This window comes from Polypterus senegalus, chromosome 6 (genome assembly GCF_016835505.1).
Source record: "Polypterus senegalus isolate Bchr_013 chromosome 6, ASM1683550v1, whole genome shotgun sequence".
NCBI lineage: Eukaryota > Metazoa > Chordata > Cladistia > Polypteriformes > Polypteridae > Polypterus > Polypterus senegalus.
This window is the reverse complement of record NC_053159.1, coordinates 147,560,555-147,581,010: the sequence shown is the minus strand read 5'-3', so window position 1 is coordinate 147,581,010 and position 20,456 is coordinate 147,560,555. Positions and strand designations below refer to the sequence as shown.

The 20,456-nt window shown below is 37.8% G+C and overlaps 1 protein-coding gene across 1 annotated transcript in view; it reads right to left on the bottom strand.

Annotated features, from left to right (window-relative positions):
• LOC120530667 (low-density lipoprotein receptor-related protein 1B-like) overlaps positions 1–20,456 on the bottom strand; it is a 1,848,048-nt gene that overhangs the window by 821,512 nt on the left and 1,006,080 nt on the right. Inside the window, exons 14-15 of the mRNA XM_039755091.1 lie at positions 1,671–1,890; positions 1,000–1,189 (exon numbers count right to left, since the gene is read on the bottom strand). Coding sequence (XP_039611025.1) covers positions 1,000–1,189; positions 1,671–1,890 — 410 coding nt within the window. The remainder of the gene's footprint in view (positions 1–999; positions 1,190–1,670; positions 1,891–20,456) is intronic.

The following is a 20,456-nucleotide window of genomic DNA, read 5'->3' as shown; positions in this document are numbered from 1 at the left end:
CACTTGAATTCAATACAGCTTGCTGTATGAGGAGTCATCTATTTAGCATTCTTAATCTCTTCTGTACAAAGTGTGGTGGTAAACAAAGAATAGTTCACTGTAACTCCGAAGTCCTTTTCATACAACATGCTTTCAAGTTTCAGATCATCCATTTCGTAATATTTAATTATTGTTATATTATTGTGAAAAGACCTATGCATAAAACCTTACATTTGGGTACATTAAATTTAATCTGCCACATAATTACCCAGTTCTGAATTCTGTCCTAGTTCAGCTGTAATGATCTTTCTGACTCTTAACTATTTCCAAGCCCACTATGTTTAGATCATTCACAAATGTATATATCTAGTTACATATTTATGCAAAACATTTATAAAAATTTTAAACAGCAGCAGCCCAGTTATATATGTCTGAGAGACAACACTTTTAACACCATATCATTTGGAATTGTCTCCCACACCACAAACCACTGCTTTCATTGTTTAAGGCAATTTTACACATATTTGCACATTGTGTATTGTACTCACTGCTTCTTATTGGTTAACCACTAGCCTTTATGTAGTAATATATTGTTTTGATGATATGATATGATGTAGTACCTTATCAAATGCTTAAAGAAAATCAAGATAAACTATGTTTAAATTCTACACAATCTCTAAACTGTATTGCTGATCAGGTGCATCCTATGTCACCAAATCCCAGATACAGTAAATCAAGATCTCGAATCTCAGGATTAGATGGAGCAGGTTATGTGGAGTTGCGATCTGACACCAGCTTTTTGTAACTACTATGAGACACTGAAATTGACCGTCATCTCAATCTTACCCTTTTGTATACATATTTAAGTCTGTGGCCCAATACATTTAGGCAGTTCTATTTGTAAATGGGGGGCCAGCTCTGTGTTAAGTAGTGATACCTAGTAGATCCTCATTCACTCTGTATTTCATGTAGTATTAAACTGCACATTAACAACAAGTATTTGCATTTCCCTGTTCTCACCTTGCTGGTTCTGGACATCAAAGGCACGGATTCCAAATAATGGGGGTCGTTCACTTCTCAACAAAGTTACCTCTTTGGATGACAAATTCAATCGGAAAATTGAACCATTCATATAGTCTGTCCAGAATATATTGTTTCGATGATATGATATACCAAATGGATGATTGAGCTCTTTTCCTTTGTACACCACCTAGACAAAAAAAAAAAAAACAGTAAATAAAGGAGAAGTAAACATTCAAAAGTTGTTTTTCAGAGGAAGCCCACTGAGACTCATCCCTTTCAAGATACCTATAGAGCAAAAGAATATAAGTGGTGCATGCATTATTCATTAAGTTTGTGCAGTCATCTGAGTAAATTATTCAAAGCATCCCATGTATTTTGGTTGAAAAATAAATTGTGATCTTCCACACTAAAGTTAAATTTACTATACAGGCATAGTACTTCTTGTTCGGTGACATTTTCAAAAGAAAAGGATTAACCATATCCCAGCAGTTATGCTCCAGTTAAACTATTTAATGCAAACTTGCTGACTGTATTTTCTTAAACTCATCTCATTTATCCAACATACTAGCACACTGGAAACGACAAAAATCAATGTTTCCTACTGGGTGGAATGGATATTTGTAATTTAAATGAAAACTTGAAAACAGAAATGTATAAAATGTAATTACCATTCGGCTGGTACCGTTAAGAAAAATCTTTTCAATGTGATCATAGTAGGCATCACACCAGTATAGGGTACTTCTTGCATAATCAAGGGTTAATCCATTTGGCCACAACATATTTGATGTAACAAAGATCTGTCGATTAGATCCATCCATCCATGCTTTTTCAATTCGACCAATATTGTGATTTAGTTCATCCTCTTCCCAGTCGCTCCAGTACATTAAACTATTAAAACAAAACATGTGACAACATTACAAGAACAATGCCCTCAAATTAAAAGCCTGAGATAATTAATATGCAAATATTGGAGGAATTTTCATAAAAGTAAGCAATTCAGCCCAACAAACCTCGTCAATCCAATATATTTTTGTTTATATGCATCTATCCACTTATTTTAAGAATTAGCTTAGTTCAGGGTTGGGGATGCAAAGCAGTGACCAACCCCAGAGGGAACAACAGTTTACCACAAGACACACTTAGGCAAAATGTTCACGTAAAACTAATGACATGCAGTAATCGGTGATGTCAAAATCTGTATGCAGTATGTATAATATATTAATTTCTTCAAAATCTGTATGCAGTATGTATAATATATTAATTTCTATCTCTTAAAAATTGAAGAATGGCTATATTTCTGACAGAATTTTCTTTAAAAACCTTGAACTCTGAAAAATCATTTCAATTTCCAAAAAAGCCAAACAATATGCTTGTTCTACAGATTTTCTTTCCTCATTAAATATCCTGTTTGGTATTGCTATTAACAATATATACTTCTAGAAGTAAATAAATTAATAACAGATAAAAATAAAACTAAGAATATTTCTTTGGAATTGGGATTATCTGTTGATGGCTTGCTGTTAGCATTTAGCACAAAGTGCTCTTGCAATTTATACAATCACATTGTAGACAGTATTGTAAAATTTAAAAGTATACCCTTTTATCTTCATTTCTAAGATAATGCGAAATTTTCAACAATACTGTACACACTGAATAGTCTGCTCTTTTTTTGTCTACAGTGTCCAATTAAAATGTATAATTGAGCTTAGGGTACAGAGTCTCTAAAGGGACATGAGCAAAAAAAAAAGTTATTATGGTGTTGGAAAACACAAAAAATACGCTTGGCATTAAAAAATGTATATGGAAATATATTCTTCAACATAAGGGGACATTTTCTATGAAATTCCTCAAGTTGAGCATTAATAAGATACAGTAGAGGAAAAGAGCTTTTCCTTTGAAGAACTGCCTCTTCCGCCTCTATGTCATTTTTGGGTGTAGTATTACTTTACTTCAGAGAGAATCGAGAAGAAATCTAGACATTTTTCCCATTCTTTGATTATACAATTATAACATACTAGCCAACCCACGGCGTAGCATACGCCGCATAATCAGGCCGCTTTTTAAATGATTTTTAAGCACAGAGGAAAAAATAAACTTTTGAAAAATCCGTAATTTAATAAACCACCAAGAAAAGTAACATTGCAACAATGCATGCTATGAACCAACATACAATTGTCCGTGACTGAAAACCGGAGGAGCGCTGTCGCGCTTTCTCCTTCCAAAGCGAAGGACGGGGTTGAGCAGCACTCGTTCAGTATGCACTGCCCGCTTATGTGCCCGCCCCCAGCTCCCTACCTGAGTCGCTTTCGTCTGTGTACAGTCCACACACACCTGTGAGTCATGTTGACTGTTAATTTTCCAAACACCGCCTCAGTCGGTTTCCACGTTGATTTTTCATTGTTCTTTGCGGTTCCGGCTGCTTTTTTTATATATAATCCACCAAGTCACCCGACCATGGGGGGCTTTACAAAGGGCAGGGACATAATCAGTGCGAGCGTATGACCCGCACGTACTGGGAATTTCTCGTTTGTGGGGAACAATTGGAAGCCACGGTCTCCATCACGAATGGGGTTCAACGGCTTACCCATGCCTCCCCACGCCGGGTAGACACACGTTGATCCATTTAGTGTAGCGCGCGTGCAGTACCGGACATACATGTGCATCACAGACCTGTTAATGCTCAATCTCACGTGGCTGAAAGCCACTTGTCCCTCTAAGAATTTGGACGCCGACCACTGTTGGGTCGTGTAACTATTTAGCAGGCGGGAGTCTTGTTCGTTTTTGGAAATAACCAGCCAAATCGCTCCACCAACTAAGAACTGCCATGCACCACCACCCACAGAATCAAGAAAGAGCTATCAATCTGTCAATCCTGTCCGTGTCCGGGCCGGGTGAGGTTTCCTGTGTTGAGTCAAATGAAGCGAAAGGCTCCACACTTGGTGGTGCCCTTCCGTCAATTCCTTTAAGTTTCAGCTTTGTAACCATACTCCCCCCTGAACCCAAAGACTTTGGTTACCCGGTTGGCTGCCCGGCAGGTCATGGGAATGACGCCACCGGATCACATGTTGCGGGGCCTGCATTGTTGAAGCAGGTGAGACGGTAATGAAACAGAGGCACAGGGCTTATTGGTTTTTAAAGACTGCTTCCTTCATTGGGTTTTAACCAATGCACGGAATGAACCAACACACAATCTTCCGTGTGGCGCTCAGGGTGGAACGGGAGGAGAGGAGAAGGACATCCACTCCGCTCCCTCCGTCATGCTAGTCTGCTGATTTCTCGTTCAGTATACACTGCCTGCTCATGTGCCCACCTCCAACTCGTCACTCGAGTCGTTGTCGTCTTTGTACAGTCCAGATGCACCTGTGACTCACGTAGACTTTTCATTGCTCTGTGCGGTTTTGGCTGCCTTTCTATATATAATCCACCAAGACACCAGACCATGGTGGGAGGGGGGTGTGTACAAAGTGCAGGAGTATCTAAGAAGACGCATGTTTGTCGCAGATGCGAATTGCTGTATGTAGCGTGTAAAACAGTTTGCTATAGTGCACGCGGTTGTGCGTCGTAACCGAAAACTCGTTTTTTAAAGACTGCTCACTTCATTGTGTTTTAACCTCAGTTGTAAAGGAACGTTTTAAGGATCCCATGGGATACCCCTTGCAAACAGTTTTACACGCCGCATATGGCGATTCACCTCCGCGAGAAACTTGCCTCTATTAACAGTCAACGTGGGTCGGAGCTGCATGTGACCTCTACGACAGACGAATATTTCTGTGTCGTCGCGTCCGAGTTGGTGGGCGTGGCTCTGAGTTGTCGTATCCAATGGTCTTGGAGTTGGTGGGCGTGGCTCCTTCCTGCGTGCGCTATAGGTGTCTCCTTGTCAGCGGCTTAGTGAATCCACGCCCCTTCCGGCGTGCTTTCCATGGTTGTCTTGCCTTAGTGAATTATATATATAGATAATAATGCATTTAAGTTTGTTGTACTGTATTATTTGATTATTATAGATTTTAAGCCAGTAATTCATTGCATGGCTCCTCCAATAATTTTCAGTAATAGCCTTCATTTAAATCAGTGTTTCCCAAACTCGGTCCTGGGGACCCCCTGTGGCTGCAGGTTTTTGTTCCAATCTGCTTCTGTTTTAATTGAACTCCTGGGCTAATTCAGTGAACTGATATTCCCCAAGTTCTGTGTTTAGGGAACAATATAGAAATTAGAAAACTAAGTTTGCTAAAAAAAAAATATATTATAATGTACCAAGCAGTTATATAAGAATAATGTCTTTTTTTGTAACAATATTTTCATCTTGATTTTCATTTTACTACTGTCATTATTAAGATACAACAAAGGGGGAAAAACTGCACAGAAAAAGGGCAAAGTATAATGAAATCAACAAAAGAGAGTTAAGCATTTAAATCTATAGCAAAAGCAAAAATATTTATAAATGATTTATAAATGTAAAAATCATGCTGCTGTGCTTTTCTGAATGTCTAATAAAAGAAAAAATAATACCAGCTAATTAAATGAGCTCAGTGTTATCAGGTGTTGTCACTAATTATGAATCCAGTTGGAACAAATACCTGCAGCCACAGGGGGTCCCCAGGACTGAAGTTGGGAAACACTGATTTAAATGATCTTAATAAAATCACAGCAAGATGCAGACAGCTGTAGTGTGTGCTTGTTATGGGCATTTGTGTAGTGTGACACCCAATACAGCTCACTTTTGGTATTCTGCGACTTGCTACAACAAAATCACACTGTTGTTATTTTTCATTAATAGTAATGAGTGAACCCAGTGGAATATTCACTGTGAGTTCAGTGATATCACAGAAATGTTCAGGAACCTTGCCAAACTCTGTAAAATAAACTGAAGTCATTGGGGAAGGAGGTTTTAGTTTTGAGTGGATTATAATAGGCCAGTGATGTTTTAATTGTCCCTGAGGCTATAGAAGCATCTAAAAACTATGTTGGACCAATGATTGTGACCAAAAATGTGATCTGAGCTGTGAAGCAGCAGTGCTAACCATTGTGCAATTGTGCCTCAAACAACAAAAGACACAGATGGAGGAATTGTCATAAAACAAAACACAACAAATGCCACAAACTAGCAATAAGCCAAAATATTTATTGTTTGTATACTGTATATATTATTTTGCTCAAGGAGTTCCAGACTTTGGACACATATTAGCCGTGCAACAAAGCAGTAGCATAGGACTGGATTGTTCAGTTGCTTAAAGTCTCAGTTCCGAGCACAGCTAGAATGTCTTTTTTGTTTCCAATCTCTGTGCAGATGCTTTGCACTTTTTTCATCCATGAAAAAGATAGAAACATCTTGTAAACAGTAATAATACTTTTGTTATTATTTCACAGGGTTGCATGTGTTTTCTTCCTCGGGTGGGTACAGCTCCTTTAAGACTTCTTTTGGGTGACAGTTACAGCACGTGTCAAATTATGCATGCACTATTAGGCGTTACAGTAATCCCTCCTTGATCACGAGGGTTGCGTTCCAGACCCCCCGCGATAGGTGAAAATCCGCAAAGTAGAAACCATATGTTTGTATGGTTATTTTTATATATTTTAAACCCTTATAAACTCTCCCACACTGTTAACATTATTAGAGCCCCCTAGACATGAAATAACACCCTTTAGTCAAAAGTTTAAATGTGCTCCATGACAAGACAGAGATGACAGTTCTTTCACACAATTAACAGAATGCAAATATATCTTCTCTTCAAAGGAATGTGTGTCAGGAGCAGAGAATGTCTGAGAGAGAGAGAGAGAGAGAGAGAGAGAGAGAGAGAGAGCGCAAGAGAAAAGCAAACAATCAAAAAATCAATAGTGCTTTTGGACTTTTAAGTATGCCGAAGCACCGCGATAAAGCGGCATTTTTTAGAGGAGCGTCCGTATCTTCTAGGCAAACAGCCTCTGTGCAAACAGCCCCATCTGCTCACACCCCCTCTGTCAGGCAGAGAGAGTGAGAGAGACAGAGAAAAGCAAACAATCAAGCTCTGCGCGGGAAGCATATCGTATATCATTGAGGAGTTTAAGTTAATACGTAATACATGCTCTGATTGGTTAGCTTCTAAGCCATCCGCCAAAAGTGTCCCTTGTATGAAATCAACTGAGCAAACAAACTGAGGAAGCATGTACCATAAATTAAAAGACCCATTGTCTGCAGAAATCCACGAACCAGCGAAAAATCTGTGATATTTATTTAGATAAGCTTACATTTATAATCCGCGATGGAGTGAAAGTCGAAGTGTGATATAGCGTGGGATCACTGTATACTCATAATATTCTCATTATGGTCAGGTAATGTACCCCTCAAATGAAAATGCTGCTTTTTTGTTTTTTACAAAAACACATATAGGGTGGAAAACTGGAGTACTGATCGGGTTGTGACATCACATGGCCCAAGCACATTGGCAACAATCTTACAGTATGCATGTGTGAAAGTTTTGTGTATGTCTGCTACAGCTCTGTAATGGGACACTGGGAAAAAATTTTCTGGCCACACAGAGAATTTCCAGGAAAATATAGGGTAAACAAGGTCACCAGTGAATACAACATTCACTGCCAAAACACTTTCGTGAATTATGACAATATCCACACTATTCATTAACAATTGGTGAGGTTCCCCTAACATATCTGAATGGATGCCATGGAAACCACTGTATTAAAATGGTGAATTTATTACATCAAAAGCACCACAAAGTAAAAATAAAATGGGAAAACACAAAGTCAACCCTAACGGTACCCCTAACCCTATCAACTAAGCAAATAAATAACGCAGTAAACTTACTGACATGTTGATCCTGGCTATACAGATCTTATAACCCTTATTACAAGATGTGCTAGCCGCCAACTTACCTATGTATCTGAGGTAGTTCACCAAGGTCTCCTTCTGCAGCTCTCTATCTCTCTTTTGCTTATGTAGCCTCTATTCACAGCACCAGCTAAACCCTGGCCCCAGACTTGCATTTCCACTGCAAGTCCCTGGGCTCCCTGGTTGTGATTTGGCTTTAAACACCATACTGGCAGCCTTATGTAGAGCAACTCCCAAAACTCCCTCTTCTGGTCTCAAGTTACCTTACAGTTTTAAAATCTTAGTAATAGCCTAAAGAGCAGTGTTTCTTTGGGAAAACTCTGGGGAAGTCTGACAATAACTTTAAGAGGACAAATTATCTTGTATATTTCACATAAAAAATAATTTGCAGAATAGCAGAACTGAGATTTAATGAATTGGTCAGGAATATGGTAGATCACTAAATGAGGCACTCTGTAGGAAAAGGTTAGTGTTCTGTCTTCATAACTGATCTCTTGACTAAAAAGAAACAGAAAAGCTTACGTTTAAGTTACATCAACCTTATTATGAACATGGTAAAAAGGCTAATATGATTAAAACAAATGCATAATCAGGAAGTACATAATTCAATTAAAGAGATTAACACCACAGCAGGAAATAAAAATATGGTGCACAAAGAAATAACCAAGACATTTAAAGAGTACTATAAGTCCTTATTTTCCTAACAGTGTTCCTCAATAGGTCATATTTTTGGGAATATCAAACAATTATACGAACTTATCTCTCAGATTGCCACGGATTTAAAATCACTCAGCTGTATTATCATATACCAAACTACTTGCATTTAGACTTGCTTTCCTCAAGTGGAAGAATCAGAAAGATTACTTTTACTTTTGACATCTACACTTACATTTTTGTAGGGCGTACCACAGTATGGGAAATCCAGAGGATCTGGCAAAGCAGAAGCACTGGTGCATCTGGCATTGCTGATATTTGATACTCCTCCAGCCTACCTCCCCTGTGTAACCTACTGACTTGTGCCAGAAGAAAAACTGGCACAGCCCCATTGGTTGCAGTGCCTTGTATGCTAGAGATAAGGACTGTTTAAAGAATAAGAGTGATAGTAAACCTTATTTTACAGAGTGAGAACTCCCTTTCTTTTTTGTTCATGCTGTAATGAATACAATAGTGATTCTTCTGGGTTTTAGTTTTACAGTTTCAATATTGTTCACAGCCCCAGCATAGGGTGTAATTTATTTTGTGTTGACTGTTAATTTCCTTTTTTTTTCTTTCGTTCTTTGGTCCTGGCATTTAGGTATCAAATTAACATCTACACTGAATGGAAATCCAGAAAAAGTAAGTTGTAAGTTGACTGGTTATGTGCTGTTATTTTTGTGATGTAGCAATATTTGTAAATCTTTAAAATAGGGGCTAACTAGGTGCATTTATCAGTAGTTACTCCTATGGAACACATCTGTAATAAACACTTTCTTTAGTTTTAATAAGACATAAAAATCACCAATGGGATTACTTTATGGTGGGACTATCTACAGAGTAATCATTAGTCAATCACTGCTATGTAACAAGACATTAACAAAGGCTATTTTGTGTCACATAGCAATAAGTGACTAAGAAAAGTCCTAGAGCAAAGACCTGAATGTCGTTGTTCTAAAGTGTTACCATATGTGCGTCATTCGTTATCATTGCTTTTCACTGTCATATCTGCACCAAAATTATGCCTCATTTGAGCATGCCCTTCCCTCACAGTGTTTTGATTCAGTTACATCTTGTTACGCCATTTTACACACCTCCATATACATTTTAGCACAATAAATTTATACCGTACATGGACAAAACAAGAGAGGTGGCATATGTTACACAGGTCTGGAAAATTAAATTCATAAAACAAAATGTAATCGACAGGCAGTCATTTTCTAACCCACTTAGTCCTGAACAAGGTTGCAGGGGGTACTGGAGCCTATCCTAGCTAACATTGGGCACAAAGTAGGAAAAACTCTTGGACAGGGCGCCAGTCCATCGCAGGGTGAATACACACACCTGCTCCACACACTAGGGTCAATTTAGGATTGGCAGCCCACCTAACCTGCATGTCTTTGGACTGTGGGAGGAAACCAGAGCACCCAGAGGAAACCCGCGCAGACATGGGGAGCACTTGCAAACTCCACGCAGGGAGGACGCAGGACAAGAACCCTGGTCTCCTAACTGCACCATTGTGCCACCCATTTTAAATTGTGAATTGTTATTTTTATTTGTATTCATTAACAATAACAACATATACTGTAATTACAATGTTTCCATCATGTCACATTTAAGTACAAATTTGAAAAGAAATGTAATTATAATACAGCAGATTTTATAATTAATTCATATATAGAATATTGTTCTAAATCAGTTTAACCTGAAAATATTAATTTTTAGTCAAATATTTTTAAATGTACGTAAAGAAAATAGCAATGTATATTAATTAATTTACTTATAACTTATCTAGTTTTTGTCATTTGTTTTTTTTTTTTTTCGTTTTTTTTGATCCAGAACTTTTGGTGGCCGGTCATTTCTATACTTTTTCCTGGTGCGTCCGATTCATCCAGCACCAGTCCGCCATCACACTAGCATTCCAACATCCATGGTACCTTTTTCCCCGTGTCCGTAACATCCTGATATAATCTTTCACTCTGATTGTCACTCTCTGCTTCAAGATTTTCAGGGGTGAATTCCAAATGTGATTCCAAAAAGTAAACTTTGAGGCTCATATTGCAAACCAAGTCCTTAAAGTTACTAAACTAATTATTTTTCTCAACTTCTTTATGATTTGGATCTTTAGTTACCTAAAGAGTTAGAAATTACTCCTTTGAATGATAATCTCATGCCAGGTTGTTAGTCACACCATCAGAGTCTGGATGAGAAATCAGTTTTCTAATATCAAGTCCCTCTTTCAATTTAGCCTCAGGCAAACTCGGAAATGTTTGGCACAACATTGACTCCACCTTTTGACAAACTTAAATCTAGCTTAATATGAAGCAGTGGTGGCAGCACTTTATCCAGATCTAACAGGTTAAGTCTGATGATGTTTTTGGCACAAAGGTGTAGCTTTTCTCTAGCTGGCCATTCCCAATGCATGAAGAGTATCATTGGTGGTGTAAGGGCTACCTGCTGCTGTTGACTCATCACCGTCTTCAATTCCAGTTACATTCTGACATTATTATTGAATAAAATAACAGTTTTGCTTTAAACATAGATTCTAATATTATAATACAGAACACATAATATGTGTTATGCTTTATATTACAAAACCAGAAAGAGGCTTCTTTCTTAATGCAAGTTATTTAATGGCTTCCTTGAATCAACTTATAAATACTGATGGAAACACGGAGTGAAGAGTCTGATTGGTGTTCTTCTGAGCTGATCGAGTTGTATAGGGTGTGAACATTAACTGTGAACATTTTTTATTTCTTCTCATCTTTTGATAGTGTAAGGTAACTGTTTAATGCTTCATTATGTAATCAAACATATAAAGTTTAAGTTCACCTAATAAAATCTATTTTAAAACACAATGGATACCTCTTTTAACATCTGTGAATCCTTTGACTGTAATTCTATAATTTACTTTATTAGATATGTTAGCAAGCCCTTTGATCTTCCCTCTTGCCAACTACTGGATCATCGAAATGTAGAAGAACATCTTTAATCCTATAGTGGTTTTGACACTTTCTACAAATTACATTTCAACCTTCTTTCTTTAAGTTCATTCATTTAGCATATAATTAAATGCTGTCAGTTTTTATAAGGAATGTGAGGTGCTAATGAAACAGCACTTGCTTTTGAAGGTCTTGTTTAACACTTCAACATTTGCAAATCAAATTCTTAATGTTGTATTTTGTGCATTTGCAGCCAGAAGTTTGCATTAGCATGTGACAAATGCTTTTTTTAAACACTATAGATCAAAGCATACTCATTCCTGCTTTTCCTTAATATATAATTTTTTTATACTAATTACACTTTATTTTGTAATGATAATATGACATTCAGAAACCTGCTTAATCCGGTTTGAATCATGAGCAATGTACATCTATTCCTGCAGGATTAGGTGCAAGGCAAGAAACTGCCCTGATGGGACACCAGTTCATTGCAGAGACCACTCACACATACACCCACAATGAGTTAATTTACAGTTTCCTACTAATTATTACACACATCTTGGGATTGTGTAGTGGAAAGCAGAATTCTTGCAAAAACATTATGAGGAGAACATACACACTCCACACAGACAGCAATCAATCTCGGGATGCAGGATCAACAAGGCAGCAGCACTAACATCTACACCACTGTGCCCACATTTAACCATTATTAATCCAACAAGTTGTGCCCACCAATCCATCCTCTAAGTGAAACAATAGAGTTATGGGTGAGACAAAGAACATGCCTCTAGATTCAAATCACAGACTAGACACTTTCTGTGTAGAGTATGAATGCTGTCTCTATGTTGTCTACATTTTTCTGAAATTCCTTTGTGATTTGAACAACATAGTGGGTTAGATTAACTGATGACCCTAAAGTGGTCTAGTTTGAGTGTATGAGTATGAATAGATACCCCATCTAGATATGATTCTTACCTTGTGCCTGACACTGTCAGAATAGGCTATGGTCTCCACAACATCACATTTAATGAACTGAGGGCAGACAATAAAAGGACAAAGCTATTTGTATCTATGTTCAGTCATTGTACACGTAGCAATTCCAGAAGGTAAGATGCCAGCTCAGTAGTAGTGATAAATTCAAGGTTAATAGCTTTGCACGACCATACACTAATTGCACTAAACTCTTACACTCAGTTTTGTACATTATAAACTTCACCAACTTAGATTCTGTGCCACCTCTGCCAAGTTTAGAATGCACTTCTTCCAGCCATCCTGCTTAATAGTATTTTCACAGTGTAAAAAGGTGACCGTGTAGTGTTACAGAGCAGTGACAGCATATGCCACTGTACACTGTAATGACAATAGGTGCCATAGCTAAATATATTTTTGTTATTTAGCTCAAACAGTTCATTATTACGCAGCTGCAGGTCCAAGTGCCAGAATTCGATCCCAAATAAGGGAATGGCAGTAACACATGCTTAGATGTGAAGTATGTCAATTTTTACTATAACAAAGACAACACAACTAATAGATCTTCCAACATATTTCTGACTAAGAAATGGCATCATCTTACTACATAACACACATATGAACACAGACACATAAGCAATTTGACAAACAAGAAGAGAGCATTCAGTCCTTCACACTTGTTTGTTTAGCTAAAAGTTAAGCTGTCTCAATATCTCATCCAGATACATCTTAAATATTGTAAAGGTTTCTGTTTCAACACTCATTTAAAGTAATGTGAAAGGATATCAGATTAACAGTTAGTCACATAAAACACATACCAATGAGAGTTTGAATACACTAGGAAGTGCATATCTGCTCCAAAATACAGATGATGTTGGTTTGGAGGGGAATATGATCATATGCGTGCTATCTGCTTAGAATTTAAAGGTATAATACTGGTAACTAATTGGTTTTGCTAAATGAGAACAGATGTTGTTAATCTTTTTGATGCCATTTCTAATAGTAGGCACATTTCTCTGCCCAGTTCATCTTGTGTTCACCCATGTAATCTAAAAATATCAGGCGTATGCCTGAGCCCATGGAACCCCAAAGCTTTGGGAACACCAACAGTCAGCAGGAGGCAGTGCCAACAGCAAAATAAAAACAAATGTTGAACTTTAAAAAATGAACATTAACTTAAAAATGAACACAGTTATAAAACTAGATACCCTTTCAACTGTAAAAAGAGTTAAATTTAAAAACAAAAACCACATAAATGTTTAGTCAAAATGTTTCATTGACCTTCCTCATATATGTTCAAGTGTTGTTATAAAATTCGATTAATGCATTTAAATGTAATTTGGTTCACAATTCATGCTTTCAAACAACAACTTTTAATGTCAAAGGAATACAAAAAGTTATATTTGTTAGAGAGTTGCATACGGCTGGATTCTACCTCATTAGACTGATGGAATTTTTCTCACCCAGTGAGGGTGATAATGAGATTGGCCTTGCGCCATCAGATGCAGTTTATTATTGCCAACACTAATTTGTCTCAGGAGCACAGTGATCAACTGTGATTTTTAATTTCAAAACAAAGGTATAATCCAAATAAACACAAACGGAGTATATGATTGCATCCAATGTAAATCTGGAGAATATACAGGAATCAATGTTAATGTTTAACAAAATTTGATTAGTTTTAATTCACCTCATATGAGAATGTGCTGAATTACTTAAGGCGCTATTTTACATAAAAATAAACACATAAAAAAATCTAAATTTATTAAACACTATATAATATAGGACAAAATCCTTGTATAGGATTTCAGAGCTGCTTCTTATTAGTGGCTCTTTGAGTATGGAGTTAGGAGGGGAGAAGGGCAATGGCTCTCCGGCAGGAAAGAGCGAGTCAGAGAAGTGGGCAAGTGCGCTAGCCTTGTCACTTGATTAAAAGGATTCCTTGCTCATGAAGGGAAGACAAGAAGCTGTGAGAGTGTTTCTTTTACTTTTGTACTGTTTGTATTTTGTGCTCTCCCATTGATTATCCATACCTGGTGTGCTATTTTCTAGAATGTTTCGGCGTCTTAATAATTCTCGTCATCAGTTCTATCGTATATCTATACACAATTTGATACTGAAGAATTGTAGAAAGAAATTCAAAAGCAAAAGTCAAGAAGTCTAAAGGGCAAAAATAATACACGCATAAAGATTGCTTTGTTAAAATATCAGTAAGTTCAGTTTGTGATGCATTTAATGTGCTGATTCTCAGAGCCACATAACGTCTAAGACCACATTCTAGAGCATGGCAACACAAAATGACATCAACAACTAAGAAAAGTACTTTATAATAACTGAAAACAATTCCTTATTACAAAAATAAATGCATAATTCATATTCAGTGCCTCAAAAAATCAACAAAGGGAAATAACCGTTAAGTAAAAAGGCTTAAACAAGTGTACAAAAAATTGCCAACATACTAATTATAAAACACTGAAATCCCTAGAACACTTGGAATAAAAAATAATACAAATTTGACTGTTAAACTTTTATTGATATAAAGACTCGTGTCACACTCGACTGTGTGTAAAGTTAAATACAGCAAATAAACCATTTTGACATGCATACTTGCATTCCTTTGCATAATTCTGTAATGTTCATAGAGCTTACAATTGAGAGACTGGTAGTCTTTGTGCTTATGAGAACTGCTGAGTTTAAAATTCCAAATTGTGGGATAATATCTAATTGAATTTAAAACATTGACACTGGAGGGAAAGTAGACTACCAGGTGTCTTTATCTTGTTCAACTCTCTCCTGTCATGAATCTAATTTCTCTTCACGCCTACATTCCCGAAACCTGATCCACAACATAGTCAGTCCAAAAATATCCTTTAATTTCCCCACATAATGCAACATAATTCAGTGGAGTTAAAGTGTAGACTTGGAAGAAAACAAAAATTACTGAAGATATTTCATAAGAGTTTGCTTGACAATAGAACGTATTTTGTCCCCAGAGGGAAATTTGGATTTTTATAGAAGCTTTTTAAATAAATAAACACATAAATAGGTAGATACAATATGTAAGTAAATCGATCAATAAATAAAAATACACACACTTTGGTTTGAACACACACCAGAATGACTATAAAGCAAGAAAACCAAAAAGAATGAAGTCTTCTGACTTGGCTGTCACAGTCCCGGTGAGGCATTATACAGACTTCTGTAATATGTCTCACCCCTTTTTTCAATACATCCCCATAAATGCAGAATCATCTGAGACTTTCTGCAAGTGACAACACCTGGTGTTGTATTTGTAGCCAGAAGAGTACATAGTGAAGAGAAAAGGAGACAGGACTGTTCCTTGTGGTGCTCACGTCCAGATCAGAAACACAGTCCTTGATTCTCACAAACTGTGGTCTGCCAGACAAATAGTCAACTATCCAGAGCACCATTGGCTCATCCACCTACATATCTCTGAGCTTACCACCTAACAGGGATGGCTGGATGGTACTGAAGGTGCTAGAGAAATCAAAAAACATAATTCTCATAGTGCTACCAGCTTTGTCCAGGTGAGAATAAGCCTTGTGGTGTAGATAGATAATTATATCCTCCACTACAGTCTTTGTCGATAGGGAAACTGAGTGGGTCCAGGTGGTCTATCACAAGATGACTCATATAGTCCTGGACCAGTCTGTTAAAGGTTTTTATGATGTGAGACGTAAGTTGTCTACTTACTTGGTCTTCAGATGGTCAGAAGTGTACTTGTCAATGGGCATTCTAGATGATGTGGTAGTAGCTGTTGATGTAGTAGGGGTGGTGTGGGGAGACTGGTCACTGGAAGAAGGTGGCAGTGAGAGGGAAAATTTATTATAAAATTCAGGATTTCAGCTTTGTCCATATCCCCTTCTAGCAAATCGACTCTGGATTGCTTGACTCCTGTAATTATACCCAGTCTATTCCAGACATTTCTCATGTTATTCTGAGTGAGTTTGTTTTCTATTTTAGCTTTGTAAGCTTTATTTCCTTCACTTAGATTTTTCTTTAGCACACTGTACATCCTTTAGGGCCTCTTTGTCCCTGGATTGGAATGCTCTCTTTTTCTTATTTAGGAGACCTTTCAACTCCTTAGTAATCCAGGGCTTGTTTTTTGGAAAGTAACACACTTTCTTTCTAGGTACCACTGTGTCCACACAGAAGTTAATAAAATATGTGATGCAGTGACAGAGTCCCTCAGTATTGTCCACATGTAACTCACATATCATTTCTCAGTCTGTCATTTGGAAGAAGTCATTCAGAGCCATTTTAGCCTCCAGGCTATACTTCCTCACTATTCTGGTGGTAACAGGTTGTGGTCTAATGAAAGGCTTGTAGCTGGGAATAAGATGAAACAGGCTGTGGTTAGATTTGCCTAAAGGAGGCAGTAGATTACATTTACATTTTAATATAGCAGGTCCAACTTTTTATTTCCATGAGTGAAACCAGTCACAGACTGGGAGAAATTTGTCATAGCTCCTTCCAGAGTCACATGTTTGAAGTCACCACATATCGTAACTACAGGGTCGGAGTGAGTCACCATTAAAGTGATGGTGACAGAATGATTAATTTCTGTTGTGAGGTCCTATGAGAATTATAAACATTAATAAAGATGATGTAATTTATCTCCCTGGGTAAATGTCGTGGACGACTGATATTCTGACAGCCAGAATTTCATTGTCTGAATTGCAAACTGTAGTTGTAACTGTTATATGCCCCCTTTTACACCGTTCCTCATTCACATAGATGACCAGCCCCCTTCCTATCTTTTTTCAACACTACATTGGGTCTCTGTCTGCTTGAATAAAATGAAATCTGTCTAGCATTAAAACAGTGTCAGATATATATGGTTTAAGCCAGCTCTCCATAAAGCACAAAATGCCACGGTACTTGTATGCACCATGACCCGCTATAAGCACAGACAACTCATCCATTTTATTTGACAGTGATGGAACGTTTCTCATTACAATTGATGGTACACCAGTTCTAAAACCTTTTCGCGTTGCTTCTATTTAAGCCCCGGCATGTTGCCTTCTCCGTCTGCAGACAAACAGCTCCTGCAGTAAACTGCTTAGATGCTCATGATTGCAGTGCAAAAAGCTGATGACGGGAGTCTCTAACATACCCCACTTTCATTTTCTCAATGTCTCTTACTGTTTCAGGTGTTGCAAACACAAGGTAGCCTTTGGGTCCATCGAAGTTTGCAGCCTGTTTGAAGTGCAGCTATGAAAAGCCTGCGTCTGGGTTTGAGTGGATTGCAGTTCGTTGGTAAATTTAAAATCTGATTTCTAGTGGCTACTATCAGTGACAAGCCAGAATCCAAAGAAATTCAAATTTTAAATAAGATGAATAACTAGTAAATAAGTTCAGAAAAAAGAAAGACAATGAGAAATACAGAGCTTCTGTAAAAAGGCTGCTGCTTGCACAGCACCCGGAAATAATACATGGCATTATAACAACAGTAAAAAACAGAGATACATCTTTGCTGTTCCATTAAACAGTTTTAATAAAGTCACACCCAGTTTTTGTATTTTTTTGTCTAAAGTTTAATAGTTTGACTTGAGCCTCTAACAACACTCTTTCTTCACATAGCACAGTTTCCAAGTGTCTGAAGCATATTTTTTCTAGCATGGCCATTTCAAGAAACTAGTAGTCAGTTCGGACTTATTAATCAATCTTGATTTTGCCATCCTTCACAGGGCATGCTATTAAACTTAAAGCAGCCATCCAATATCAAACCTGCTTAATCCATTTTGTGAGGTTTTACACAAAGCAGGAAGCAACAAAATAACCTCTATGGCATTGTGGCCCTAATTCAAAGCAACACAATAAAATCTAAGATCATTTAATACAAGATGAATTACAAAGAAACAAATCCTGAAGAGTCTATAGGTTTTTTGTTTTTTTTTTGTGGTGATCTCCTATTGCCTTCTGGGATAAATGATCACCTCTACATTGTGACACTGGGGAGTGTCCACATGGCCGATATATGATCTCACAATGTGATATTGATTTTGTATAACAGATGGCAAAAGGAGATTTCTTGGCACTTTGGGACTCAGAAGCATGGTCACATTGTGAGCTTGCCTGATCTTTTTAGAACTGATAGACTTTTACTTTTGAAATTCAGCTTAGTTGATATTTAGTTGCAATATTTGCCACCTGTACCTGTGGTGTAACCTTTTCATTTCTTTAGAACTTTATCAATATTTTCTTATTTTATTTGCTTTTCATGTTTAACCCTTAGCTATTCGCGCTGGTATATTTTGTACACAGTTAGTTTTGTCAAACGTCCTTTTACTTGAACCTACCGGCAGTATCTGCCATGTATCCTAAGCTTAATTCACTACAAGTACAGTGTCACAATGGTTTCCCTCCAGTGTGCCCAAAGCTGGTTTTATAAGTGGATGCAGTCCAATTCCATATGGTGCATTTGGTACACCACGTGGGTACTTACATATGTATGACAATAATGAGATGTCCTTCTTGTAATGACTTTGTCTGCAAAGAACATTCAACAACTGAAGTGAAATGTGATACGTGTGAAAATCCTGCAGTGTGACGGGTGATGAATGAGCACTGGAGAAGTGGATCAGGTTTATTTTCAGGTAGTCCTAGACTGTGTCATAGTATTCAGTAATATGGTATTAAATTACATTAAAAACATGTACAATTTAAAATTATTGCAATATTTTATATTACAACCTCAGAGCATGCATATAAATAGCCATTTTAATACTGGTGCAATAAAGTACACCGCACAAATATTAATGAGATGAGAAATGGTGTGAGTAATTAAGGGTTAAGGTGGCTACTTTTGATTGTAAACTCTTCATAGATCATTATTTAGGCTAGTTCTAGGATCTGTGAATACTTTCAAACCATTTGATAATTTCTACACATTTTGTCCTTTAAACTTTTTTCAAGAGGTAGATGTTAATTGAGACAGACCAATAGAAGCCTATACAGTGATCCCTCACTATATCACGCTTCGTCTTTTGCGGCTTCACTCTATCGCGATTTTTTCTCATACATGCTTACGTCACTACGCATGCGCTTTCTGAGAACTATTATCTAAGCCCCACGACGGCTCCTAAACGTGCTGCTTTTTCTAAGCCTTCTGACAATAAAACTAAGTGCCAGAGGAAGATGTTTACTATCCAGGAGAAGGTGAAACTCTTGGATATGATCAAAGATGGCAAAACCCTACAAAAGCCTCCTCACGCATATGAAAAGACAGAGCCAGCAACTGCCTATCATGATGTTCTTCAGCCGCGCACCCAGACACCCACTGCCTACTCCTAGTACTCCTTCAGTGGAAGAAGACAATGACGCTCCTTCTGAAGATACTGCACCACCTGAAGACTCTCCTACTGAGGTCGTGCCTTCATAGGTTAGTGGTTGTGTGTAAGAACTGTGTGTGTGTGATTAAATGTACAGTACAATAATCTACTATATAAAAGCGGTCAGGATTGTCCTGTCCCGTGAGTGCAAAGCGTAGCGGTATTCCACTTATCACAGACTTACTACTTGCGGCTTGCAGTACGAAGCAACGCGATGTGAGCAGAGTTCTGGTGCTCCCATCGTTCCCTTGCTTTAGAGAAATAGAGAAAATTGTGTCTCTGGAAATAATTAATGTTGATGGAGTACAAATGCCTCACCGTGTAGTAAATATCAGGGGAGATGGTGCTTGCTTATTCTCATCTATAGCTTATTTAGTGCATGAAACTCTGTCTTTAGCGGTACAGATTCGGGCTGACATTGTACGACTTTGGACAGGCACTGCTGCCGGAAGAGCGTTATCGAGCACCTGGAGCATGTCCGGGTGATCGTAAAAGGGGCCGCCTTCCTACAGTCGGGGAGTTAAAGTTGGGAGTGGGAGCATGACGAAGCTCCCGTGGAGAGAGGAAAAGGCGACCCACGGACAGTGAGAGAAAGGCCTGTATTAGGGGTGATTGGTGCTGGGAGCACTGTGTGCTGTGCGGAACTGTGTGAGAACTGTAAATAAATGTGTGCTT